Below are 12515 nucleotides of genomic sequence, written 5' to 3'. Positions count from 1 at the left end.
AGGGTCTTTTCCAATGAGTCAGCTCTTCGCATCAGGTGGCCAAAGTGTTGGGAGTTTCAAGTTTCAGCATCAGTCCTTCCAATGAACACCCAGGACTGATCTCCTTTAGGATGGACTGGTTGGATCTCCTTGCAGTCCAAGGGACTCTCAAGAGTCTTCTCCAACACCATAGTTCAAAAGCATCAGTTCTTCAGTTCTCAGCTTTCTTTATAGTCCAACACTCACATCCATACATGACTACTGGAAAAACCATAGTCTTGACTAGATGGACCTTTGTTGGCAAAGTAATGTCCCTGCTTTTTAATATGATGTCTGCTGCTGCTGCTGCTAAGTCTTGGTTATAGCTTTCCTTCCAAGGAGTAAGCGTCTTTTTATTTCATGGCTGCAGTCACAATCCTAAGTGATTTTGGAGCCCCCCTCCCCCAAAGAAAGTCTGCCACTGTTTCTCCATCTATTTGCCATGAAGTGATGGGACCAGATGCTATGATCTTTGCTTTCTGAATGTTGAGCTTTAAGCCAACTTTTTCACTCTCCTCTTTCACTTGCATCAAGAGGCTCTTTAGTTCTTCTTCACTTTCTGCCATAAGGGTGGTGTCATCTGCATATCTGAGGTTATTGATATTTTCCCCAGCAATCTTGGTTCCAGCTTGTGCTTCATCCAGCCCAGCATGTCTCATGATGTACTCTGCATATAAATTAAATAAGCAGGGTGACAATATACAGCCTTGACATACTCCTTTTCCTATTTGGAACCAGTCTGTTGTTCCGTGTCCAGTTCTGATTGTTGCTTCGTGACCTGCATACAGATTTCTTAAGAGGCAGGTCAGGTGGCCTGGTATTCCCATCTCTTCCAGAATTTTCCATGGTTAATTGTGATCCACACAGTCGAAGGCTTTGGCATAGTCAATAAACCAGAAATAGATGTTTTTCTGGAACTCTCTTGCTTTTTTGATGATCCAGCAGCTGTTGGCAATTTGATCTCTGGTTCCTCTGCCTTTTCTAAAACCAGCTTGAATATCTGGACATTCACAGTTCATGTATTGCTGAAGCCTGGCTTGGAGAATTTTGAGCATTACTTTGCTAGTGTGTGAGATGAGTGCAACTGTGTGGTAGTTTGAGTATTCTTTGGGATTGCCTTTCTTAGGGGTTGGAATGAAAATTGATGTTTTCCAGTCCTGTGGCCACTGCTGACTTTTCACAGCATATTAAAAAGCAGAGACATCACTTTGCTGACAAAGGTCATTATAGTCAAATCTATGGACCATATAGTTAGAGCAATGTACAGATGTGAGTGTTGGACCATAAAGACGGCTGAGTGCTAAGGAACTGGTGCTTTTGAACTGCAATCCTGGAGAAGACTCTTGAGAACCCCTTGGACTGCAAAGAGATCAAACCAGTCAATCCTAAAGGAAATCAACCCTGAATATTCACTGGAAGGACGGATGCTGAAGCTGAAGCTCCAATACTTTGGCCACCCGATGTGAAGGGTTGACTCATTGGAAAGGACCCTGATGCTGGGAAAAAATAAAGGCAAAAGGAGAAGAGGTGGCAGAGGATGAGATGGTTGGATGGCATCACCAACTCAATGGACATGAGTTTGAGTAGCTTTTGGGAGATAGTGAAGGACAGGGAAGCCTGGCATGCTGCAGTCCATGGGGTTGCAAAGAATTGGGCATGACTTAGTGACTGAACAACAACAAACCTTAATTAATCCCTTACTCCAAATACAGCCACAATGGGATGAAAAATTGTATCTATGAATTTTGAGGAGACAAACATTCAGTCCACAATGTACTTGCCAATTCTTTCAACACAAATCTATTTTCTTGTGAAGCACACAAGGACTGCTGCCAGGTACTACTGGTTGAAGCCATGACGGGCACAGAGACAGAGCTGGGGTCTGGATTGGGGCCCTGGGCACCCAGTGCTGGGTGCTGGGTGTTCTGGCACCACCCCTGGCTCTGCTAAGGCCCCAGTGTTGACCCCCAGGACTATGCAGAGGGATAAAGCCTCAGGACAAAACAGCACTCACTGTAAACCGCCTACTGTGGGCAGTATGAGAAACAGTGTGAGAGAATCTCTAAGTGAGAGTGAGTGGAGGTTTGCAGAGAAGCCAGGCAGGGCCAGCGCCAAGCGGGAGCAGCTGAGGGTGGGCCACTTGTGAGTCGCCTCTGCAGGGGAATCACCCAGACGTGGCTGAGACAACACAGCCAAACCCCAAGCATACCTCCCTCCACCAGAGGATGGAAAAGGTGCTTTCCTAGTGGGACGAAGGTGTTATAGACCCATTCAATCAAAGGGAGAGACCTTCCAGGGCATGGCTGGCAGTGCAGGGCCGTGGGCTGAGCGGTGAACGGGAAATGCCCAGGGTGATGATTCTCAGTCATCTCTGGAGACACCTCCTGAAGGCCTTCTCCCAGCTCTGCAGGCTGCAGAAAGCCCCCCACACCTGGAAGCCATGGAACCCGGCCGGGTTATTTTAGGTTGATGCCTACACTTCCTGAAAGGATGAATATGCAAGTCACCTCCAGACCCCACGATCTTCAAATGTTTCTCACTGTTCACCACAAATAAACTCTGCTGGAAGTGGGCCGACTTGTGGAGTGAAGAGGGGAGGTGGGCAGAGGGCGGGGGTGATGGGAAGCGCACCACCACCCGGGGGCCCGGCGAAAGCTGGCTGAGCCCCCCTCTGGCCAGTGCGGTGCGTGAGTGTCCTGGGGCGACTGCAGAGCAGCCCGGCAGGCAGGGCCCCCGAAACAACAGAACCTCAGTCTCTGACAATCCTGGGGGCCGGAAGTCTGGAACCAAGGAGTCAGCAGTGTGGTTCCTTCTCAAAGCTCCTTCCTCACCTCTTCCAGTTTCTGGTGTCCCTCAGCTGCGGACGCATCACTCCTGTCTCTGTCTTGGTTACGTATGCAAGACTCTATTTCCAGATAAAGGCACGTCCACAGAGACCAGGAGTTAGGACCTGGAGATATCTTTTGGGAGGGCCGCTCTTCAGCGGGGACACGGGGACACCTTGTCCAAGGGCATCTCACATCTGTCTCTTCGTTGGCGAACTGCCCTGGGTCTGGATTGGACAAGGGGTTGTCCACCTTGCTGTCTCCCTGAAACCACCCTCCTCAATATGCCTTAAAGGAAGAGGATCCTTAATCAGTGAGGTCCCATTGCACAGCACAGGGAACTCTGCTCAATGTTATGTGGGAGCCAGGATGTGGGGCGTTTGGGGGAGAATGGACACATGTATACATATGGCTGAGTCCCTTTGCTGTTCACAACATCGTTAACTGGCTACACTCCAGTATGAAATAAAATGTTTTAAAAAAGGGAAAGAAGTAACTGCTCCTCCCCTAGAGGGTCTAAGCCATTTCCTGGGCTGGGGATGGGGAGAGGGAACTGGTGTTTCTTAACAAGATTCCCAGTAGTTGACAAACTCATCCTGGTTTTCATGGGGCTTTCCTGGGGTTTGTAGTGAAAGTCCCACATCCTGAGAAATGCCTCAGCCTTGGCAAACCAGGAAGGTTTGTTACCCCATCCTTAGGGCAGGCAGGAGTGAAAACCTCCAGCTGGACACCCTGGGGTGGGCCCTCTGGCTGGGAGGAAGGGCAGTGAGGCAGCCACCAGGAGTGTCACCCCACGTTCCACTGGCTTGCCCCTTCCCTCTGCTCCAGAGCAGGTGGTGTAGCCTCCAGGCACCACAGGTAGAGTCGGATGTCCATCCAGAGGCAGCGCAGCTGGAGCAGAGCTTGCCTTGGGCATGGGCCCTGTTCCCAGGCCACTCTTCTGCACCTCACTTCCTTGTATCTGGGCCCCTTCTGTGCATCTGTCTCTGTGTGTGTGTCTCTCTGTGTCTGAGTGTTTGTGTGTCTGTGTGTGTCTCTGTGTGTGTCTGTGTGTGTCTCTGTGTCTGTGTGTGTGTGTCTCTCTCTGTGTGTGCCTGTATGTCTGTGTGTGTGACTGTGTATTTGTGTGTCTGTGTGTGTGTCTCTCTCTGTGTGTGCCTGTATGTCTGTGTGTGTGTCTCTGTTTGTGTGTGTGACGGTGTATCTGTGTGTCTGTGTGTGTGTCTCTCTCTCTGTGTGCCTGTATGTTCGTGTGTGTGTCTCTGTTTGTCTGTGTGTGTGACTGTGTGTTTGTGTGTCTGTGTGTGTGTCTCTGTGTGTGTGTCTCTGTGTGTGTGTGTCTCTCTCTGTGTGTGCCTGTATGTCTGTGTGTGTGTCTCTGTTTGTCTGTGTGTGTGTGACTGTGTATTTGTGTGTCTGTGTGTGTGTCTCTCTCTGTGTGTGCCTGTATGTCTGTGTGTGTGTCTCTGTTTGTGTGTGTGACTGTGTGTCTGTGTGTCTGTGTGTGTCTCTCTCTCTCTGTGTGCCTGTATGTTCGTGTGTGTGTCTGTTTGTCTGTGTGTGTGACTGTGTGTTTGTGTGTCTGTGTGTGTGTCTCTGTGTGTGTGTGTCTCTCTCTGTGTGTGCCTGTATGTCTGTGTCTCTGTCTGTGTGTGTGACTGTGTATTTGTGTGTCTGTGTGTGTCTCTCTCTCTGTGTGTGCCTGTATGTTCATGTGTGTGTCTCTGTGTGTCTCTGTGTGTGTCTGTGTGTCTCTCTGTGTGTCTGTATGTGTTTGTGGAGGAGGAGAGATGAGTGTGTGGGGAGGGACCATAAGAGCAACCACACTGAAAATGAAGATGCTCTGAGAACCCTCCAGAAGAGATGTCAGCCATCATGGGGCAGGCTGATGTGGTTTTGCCATCTGGTTGCAGGGAGGACCAGAACCCCTGTGGGTAATGGCTTCAGAGTGGAGGTCAGCTTTGATGCCCGTCGAGAGGAATTTTCCAGCAGAACCACTCCCCACGGGACGGGCTGCTCCCCACAGGGCTGTGTCCTCAGGGATTTAGAAGGGTTGGTGGGTGTGCTCAAGCTTCTGTGTGCTCCTGCGGGACTTCAGCCCCTTGGGCCCCTGTACAGCCTGAGAAGTTTGGGGTGAGGCTGGGGGCTCCTGCACTTCCAACAAGCCCATCTGCATGATTCTGATGTGGAGGCCCTCACTGTGCCCTGGAAAACATGGCTCTAAGTGACCGGGGTGGCAGAGAGTGGCCTGGAGTGGGTCAGGTGCCGAGCCAGGATCCTAGGAGGTCTTTGAAATCCGACGTTTTCCCATCTTGATGAAGCTCCTTTTCAGCTGTCCGTCCATCAGGGCTAGTGTCCAGTGGACTTTGTCCATTCAGGACTTCGCCCATCATGGCTAGTGTCCCTGGAAATGACCCTTTAGAGACGGGGGCACCTCCCCATCTCCAGCACCAACCTCACCAATGGACACCAAGCAGAGCTGTCTCCAGACCCCACCCCGTCCCCAGGGCCCACGTGCAGCTCCCACCCTTGGTCCCCACCTCTGCCACCCACACCCCTTCTGTGCATCCTGCCCCTACCTGGGTCAGATAGAGCAGGAAGGCACCTGGTACCCCATGGCCCCACCTGCCCGCCCTTCCAAGTGGACAGTGGCCACTTGGGCTGTGTGTGGAGCAGGATTCTAGGAAGGAGGCTGTGAGTAAAGCCGCCCGTGCTCTCTCCACCCCAGATGACATCTGGAGCCCATAATGGCCCTGCACACACACGCACACATGATGCCACATCCCAGGTTGACACTGGGTACGTATGCATTCTGGAGTGCAGGGTAACGGCAGGTGTGATTCTGTAGTGGAGTCAGTGGAACCTTGCTCTTAGGACCACAGAACTCAGAACCGGAGATGAGAAAGGCCCTCTGGAGGTCACCTAACTCAACCCCTCCTCCTCCAGAAGGCTCAGCCGAGGCTCTGTCACCGATGGCAGCGGGCACCGGTCCGCCCTTGAAGATGTGTGTTCTAGGGTCGGGGAACTCATCCTCATCCTGCATGTTTGTATGTGTGTGAGAGAGTGCAAGGGTGTGTGTCTGCACATACGGGCACACATATGAGCTTGTGAGTGTGCAAGCATGCTTGTGCAGTGTGCCTGCAAGCACTGTGAGATTGCACACATACACATGTGTGTGCCAGCATGCATGTGTGCTTACAGACACACACACATGTGGGTGTGAATGTGGACATGTGTGGGTGAGCCTGCATGTGTGACAGTGAGTGTGTGTGAGTGTGTGAGTGTATCATAGGTGACTGTGAACGTGCCTACATGTGTGGATACCTGTAGTGTGAGTGTGGACGAGTGTGTGTGCAGGTCCTTGGATCCAGCCTGCACCCTGCGGGCTTCCCCCAGTCCCCTAGTTCTTGGACACAGCATCGGCAGGATGCTGGATTTATACACCAGGAGGGGCACCTGGGGGCCCTTTTCTGGTTAAATTGGTGGCCAGATGCACCCAGATGTGACGTCCTGGAGGGCCATCCCTCGCACTGCTTACAGGGCATGGTTCTTTCTCCTCAACGTGTTTACAGGGGAAAGTCAAATGTGGGAAATCCCTGTGGCATCAGGCAGAAAAGCACACAGGAGGGAAACACCATGCTGTGGATGAACCAGAAACACACAGCCTACACGCTTACCCTGCCTGTGCCCGGAGGATGAGAATGCAGGGCGAGAGCGGACAGAGCTAGGCCAGGCTGCCAAGACTGAGGGATTTTTTAATCCCATGGTTTTGATATGAAGAGAAAGCATACTGTGACAATATTTCATGGACAATTTCTGGTTAGCAGGAAGTGCTCAGCAGACAAAATGTCTTGATTTTGCTCCCCTCTCTTGAGTCTGAGGCTGGGTTCTCTCCTGGTTGAACTACGTCCAGACAGGGGTGGAGCGTGAAGAACGCGGGCTTCAGAACTGAATCCCCCTTGCCAAGGGCCTCTTGGACCCTCAGTCTCTTTATCTGTACAAGGAAGATAAGGGACCTACTTCATAGGGTGGTTCTGAAGATGAGAAAAAGTGGTGCCTGAGGCCAATTTCCAGTTTCAAAATACAAGATTATCCTTGATTCCACCTCATCTTTTAGGGAAGTGCTCATATCTTACAGCATCAAACGTTCTGAGGGGTGATGGAATACTGGAATACAGATTCAACTCATATTTTAAATGTTCATATTTAGCTTCATTATAATACTTTTCCTATTGGTGGCTCAGCTGGTAAAGAATCTGCATGCAACTCTGAAGATCCAGGTTCAATCCCTGGGTCAGGAAGATCCCCTGGAGAAGGGAATGGCAACCCACTCCAGTATTCTTGCCTGGAGAATTCCATGGAGAGAGGACCCTGGCAGTCCATGGGGTTGCAAAGAGTCAGGCATGACTGAGCGACTAACACACATACACAGATTTATTCTGTCAGTGCTAATTGAACTTTATTCTCTTGCATGTTCTATTACAACTTTAGCATGCATTCTTTTATTGACACTTTTTAAAATTTTTATTTTTTTATTTTATTTATTTTTTTGGATTTTATTTTATTATTTAACTTTACAATATTGTATTGGTTTTGCCATATATCAACATGAATCTGCCACAGGTATATACATGTTCCCCATCCTGAACCCTCCTCCCTCCTCCCTCCCCGTACCATCCCTCTGAGTCGTCTCAGTGCACCAGCCTCAAGCATCCAGTATCGTGCATTGAACCTGGACTGGCAACTCGTTTCATATATGATATTATACACGTTTCAATGCCATTCTCCCAAATCATCCCACCCTCTCCCTCTCCCACAGAGTCCAAAAGACTGTTCTATACATCAGTGACTCTTGCTGTCTCGTATACAGAGTTATTGTTACGATCATTCTAAATTCCATATATATGCGTTAGTATACTGTATTGGTGGGTTTTTTTTTTTTTTTTGGCTTACTTCATTCTGTATATTGACACGTTTTTTTAAACCTCTGTTAGAGCAGCAGGATTTGTGAGTCAGTCCTGGAGTACTGTTTTTCTATAAAGGGTACTGGCTCCCAGGAGACTCGCTCTGAGCCCCTTAACTGCACGATTATTTCCAGTTTTTTTCTCTTGTCCTGGTATCTGTGATCTAGTCATTAACCATGCAAACGAGCAGTTAATAATCTCAGGGGTTAATCTCTGGAGAATTAAAGATGTAGTCATGTTCTTTGGGAATTAGGCCAGAAGGGCCCTCCTGGCACAACTGTTTTGTATGCTGAGCACGAGGGAATTATACATTTGAACCATGGAGCCGAGCTGGATCTTTATTATCCTATTTGAAAGTTTTCTCAGTAGAACCAATGAGATCTTTGTATAATGTTCACAATTGTGCCTAGTTTAATATTAAAAATTGTACCACGCAACGAAAGATGACCCGATAGAGGAATAAGAAGATGGCATTGGCTGGGAAGTATTCGATATGAAATTTACAAATTCAGTTCACACCTGATGGCTACTGAAATAAAACATAAATCAGCTATCATTCTGTCATCGTTTGTCGCTCAGTCTCTCAGTGGTGTCTGACTCTTTGCGACCCCACGAACGGCAGCACACCAGACTTCTCTGTCCTTTACTATCTCTCAGAGTTTGCTCAAACTAATGTCCATTAAGTTGATGATGCCATTCAACCATCTCATTCCCTGTTGCCCCTTTCTCCTCCAGCCCTCATTCTTTCCCAGCACCAGGGTATTTTCCAGTGAGTTGTCTCTTTGCATCAGGTGGCCAAAGTATTGGAGCTTCAGCTTCAGCATCAGTCCTTCCAATGAATATTCAGGGTTGATTTCTTTTAGGATTGACTAGTTTGATCTCCTTACAGTCCAAGGGACTCTCAAGAGTCTTCTCCAGCACCACAGTTTGAAAGCATCAGTTCATCCTTACCATGTTTTATTTCTCCGGCCCTTCTCGGGCCGGGGCCACTTTTATAGAATCATGGAGTTGTTATTTTTTCTTGGAGACAGAACTGTTTGAGGTTCTGCTTTGATGTCACAAGATGAGAAGCTGTTTCCACGCTGCTAAGTGTCCTTCCGGGGTGCATGTCTGGGCGATGTTACATTCACAAGCTCTGTACTAACTTACTAACCCCCTACCTCCCTGAGGCTCACTTCCACACCCTGCGGCTTTAAATTCTGGCAAGTGATGAACAGCTCTGAGAATGCAGCTTCATGGCCCTCAGACCCAGCTTCAGGCAGGAATCACTGGGTCACAGGGGTAGGTTTATGGCTTTTGATCTGTTTGTCCAATTGTGCGAAGGATGCTCTCTGAATCTGATGTACCACTTTGATTTGCTGCTGTTTTCTCCTGCCAGTTTGCTACGATAAGGTAAGAGAATACTTTGGACTTGATGGAGGGAGTCAGATTCGGGTCTGAAATGTGTTTTCTGCGTAACAACGAGATGGGACCCTGTGATGTAGTCTGGCAGGTGGGTACTTACCTTTCCTGAGAGATGCCATCTGCCTGGATGGAGAATGAGCCATGACACAAAGGTGCCCCGGGGGACATGGCCACAGTGGTGGCTGGTGTTTACGAGCAGGCATAAGGGACTGCTCCCGGCAAGCACACGGTCTGAAGCCACTGCCACAGTCAGTGGTGCAGGGGAGAGACGGGCCTTCTCTCTGGGTCCAGGCAGCCCAGGCCCCTTCGTGCTGCCACTCAGGAGAGACCCAGAGTCACCACCACTGCCCAGCCATGCTCAGGACCCTTGGGATGGCCCTGCTGGCCCTGCTCATCATTGTGAACCCGAGCCAGGCCAGTGGCTTCACAGGTGAGGGGTCTGGGCTCCTTGTGGGTGATGCTGGAGGGGCAAGGGCTCCCAGGAGAGGGTCTCCTGAGGACAACAGCCCTACCAAGAGTGGGGCAGGCAAAGATGCACCTGCTGGGAGAGTCAGGGACTGCTCCTTTTTGGGAAAACTTTCTGTAACCACAAAAGAGGTGATGGGAATGCTTCAGAATCAGCTAGGGGTGAGTGGGGTTCAAGGGCAGGTTCTGAGTCATCGGGTCTGGGGTGGGGCCCAGAACTCTGCATCTCTGCCAGTAGTACAGATGCTATAGGCCTGCTGAGAGTAGCACATGCCTGGAGATGGAGAATCGAAGTCTCGGGAACCTTGGCCCATTAGTCTTCAATTTACAGATAAGGGGAGGGAGACCCAGAGTGGCCAGGGACTCACACAGGGTCACACAGCTGGCCAAGGGCAAGATTTCCACCAGGACGACCCTGCCCTTGATCCTGACTCTGACCTCCTTTCCCCCACCAGGAAGGGGGGTTCAGGATGTGGGTCTTCCCACTCACCTGGGGCTCTGCCAAGCCCATTTCCTCGACATTAAACGAGGATGCTTATGGCTCAGGGGGATCAGAAGGGTCGGGAACACATCCAGGGCCTTTGAGAGACACGTGTCAGCTGCCAAACACTGGGATTCACAAGCCACAGATTTCAGAGCGCTGAGATTGCAAAGCTTTTAGGTCGTTTTCTCCTACACATCCATCTTATTCTGTTGGGGATTCAAACAGAGCCCTTCTGAGTTCCTGCTCTCAGTTTCAGTTTTGAACTGGTTTAAAATTTCTTCACAAATTGGCAGAATTTTGTTATTTCTTTCTATGAACTGTGATTTTGTAAGGAAACTTGGTATTTCCTCCGGAATGAGTAGCGTGCACATCATTCAGGCCAGTGGCAAGACAATGGGAATGTCGGGAAGCCAGATGAGATCTCAGGGGGCGTTTCGTGCATGTGAGGGCTTGGGCGGTGGCAGCTCAATGGTCCTTCAGGGCTGCAGGTCTGCTCCCAGGTTCCACATACTGAGGCGACGGCCATGATGCCATTTAATCCTCCTACGATCCCAGGCACAGCTATGATTTTACTAAAGGCAAGACCAGGGCACCGAGAGGACCTGAAATGAGGTCAGAGCCACACGGCTGGTATTTGTGGAGCTGGTGTGAGTGCTGGCCTCAGCACCCACCAGAGCACTTAGATTTTCTCCCTCTGGGATTAGAACCAGGGAACCCCGCCTTCTGTGCTGCGGAAAGGATTTGTTGAACAGCAGAATATGCCCAGTGGTTTCTGTGGTGGGCTCTGGCAAGAAGCCAGGCCTGGGAGGACTTGGTGGCCTCCAGCACAAAGTAAAAGACAAAGGAGAGGCAAGTGGAGTTTGGAAGATTTGTGTGTGTGTGTGTCTGTTTGTGTGCCTGTGTCTCTGCTTGTACGTGTGTCTGCTGTGTGTGTTTGTATCTATGTCTGTGTGCATGTGTGTGTGTCTCTGTGTCTGTGTGTGTGTGCATGTGTCTCTCTGTGTGTGCATGTATCTGTGTGTGCGTGTGTCTGTGTGTGCACACGTGTCTGTGTGTGTGGTGTGTCTGTGTCTCTGTGTGTTGTGTCTCTGTGTGTGTCTGAGTGTCTCTATGTGTTGTGTGTGTGTGTTTGTATATGTGTCTGTGTGTTTGTGTGCATGTGTGTGTGTTTGTGTGTGTGTGTGTGTGCACGCGTGCATGCCTGTGTGCAGGAGGGCTCTGCTGAGGATCAGCTGGGACCTTGTCATGATCAGGCCCAGAGGCTTTCTGGAGGCAGAGGAGTAATCTTCATCAGTGGTTGCATCTTGCCTTCAGTTCAGATGAAAAACAAGGTCTAGGTCGGCCTCACCAACTTCTCCATGCAGGAAGCTTCGTCCTGTTCACCCCATTGCTCCACGGTGACCCTGCTCGCTGCACATCTTCTCCAGCCCCCGTCCCAGTCACCTCTAAGCTCTGGCCTCGGAAGCTGTCTGCTCCTGCCTCACCCCACCCAGCCAGGGGCCTCCTGGTCCCTCCCAAGACTTCCTGGGACCCGCTCTTTGGTGGGTGCAGGTTGTGTCCACTCCCAGAGGCCTGGCCATCCCCAGGGAGGCCACCATGTGGCTTGGGAGCAGACTCACTCTGGGGTGGTGGGATTCAGCACCCGACTCTGTCTGAAGGAAGGCTGCAGGCTCTCCCGCCAGCCTGAGCATGAGGGCTTGCTTGGCCTCATTCCTTCTGGGGGTCACCAACCCCCAAGCCTCGCTTTCTGCCTGCTTGTGGGCACCCATGGGCTTCCCAGGTGGCACTAGCGGTAATGAGCCTTCCTGCCAATGCAGGAGATGTAAGACATGTGGGCTCAATCCCTGGATCAGGAAGATCCTCTGGAGGAAGGCATAGCAACCCATTCCAGTACTCTTGCCTGGAGAATCCCATGGACAGAGGAGCTGGCGGGCTACAGTCCATGGGGTTGCAAAGAGCTGGACACGACTGAAGCAACTTAGCACGTGTGTACTTGAGCACGTGGAGGACAAAGGTGGGAGTCACCAGGGGTGTTGTGCTGGCGTGGGGATGAAGGTGATTTCTGATGTCCCCTCTGAGCTCTGCCCCAGAAATCCAGCTTCTCCCTGAAGGTTTACACTGTAACATAGAGCCCTGTCCAGTGGGTGTACAGTCTCATAGAGCTTAGAGCTCTATATGAGGTTGAATATATGAAGACGTAAGATATATTCAAGTCATTCATTCGTCCTTCACTGACAGCCCATGAATGCAGTGAGTCCCACACTAGTCTCAAATGTGGAGGGCACCCCATGGTCCCCATGTCAGCCCTGGGGTCTGCAAAGCACCACAGACTGGGGGACTTGGTGGTGGTGGGTT

The 12515-nt window shown here is 50.5% G+C and overlaps 1 protein-coding gene across 1 annotated transcript in view; it reads left to right on the top strand.

Moving 5' to 3' along the window:
* The first annotated feature begins 9565 nt into the window (after nucleotides 1–9565).
* The window catches only part of UMODL1 (uromodulin-like 1), a 77269-nt gene continuing 74319 nt past the window's right edge, over nucleotides 9566–12515 (top strand). Inside the window, exon 1 of the mRNA XM_010835007.1 lies at nucleotides 9566–9641. Within this exon, the coding sequence (XP_010833309.1) occupies nucleotides 9566–9641 (76 nt within the window). The remainder of the gene's footprint in view (nucleotides 9642–12515) is intronic.

This window comes from Bison bison, unplaced genomic scaffold (genome assembly GCF_000754665.1).
Source record: "Bison bison bison isolate TAMUID 2011002044 unplaced genomic scaffold, Bison_UMD1.0 scf7180017864037, whole genome shotgun sequence".
NCBI classification, from domain to species: Eukaryota; Metazoa; Chordata; class Mammalia; order Artiodactyla; family Bovidae; genus Bison; species Bison bison.
This window is presented reverse-complemented; position numbering and strand designations above follow the sequence as displayed.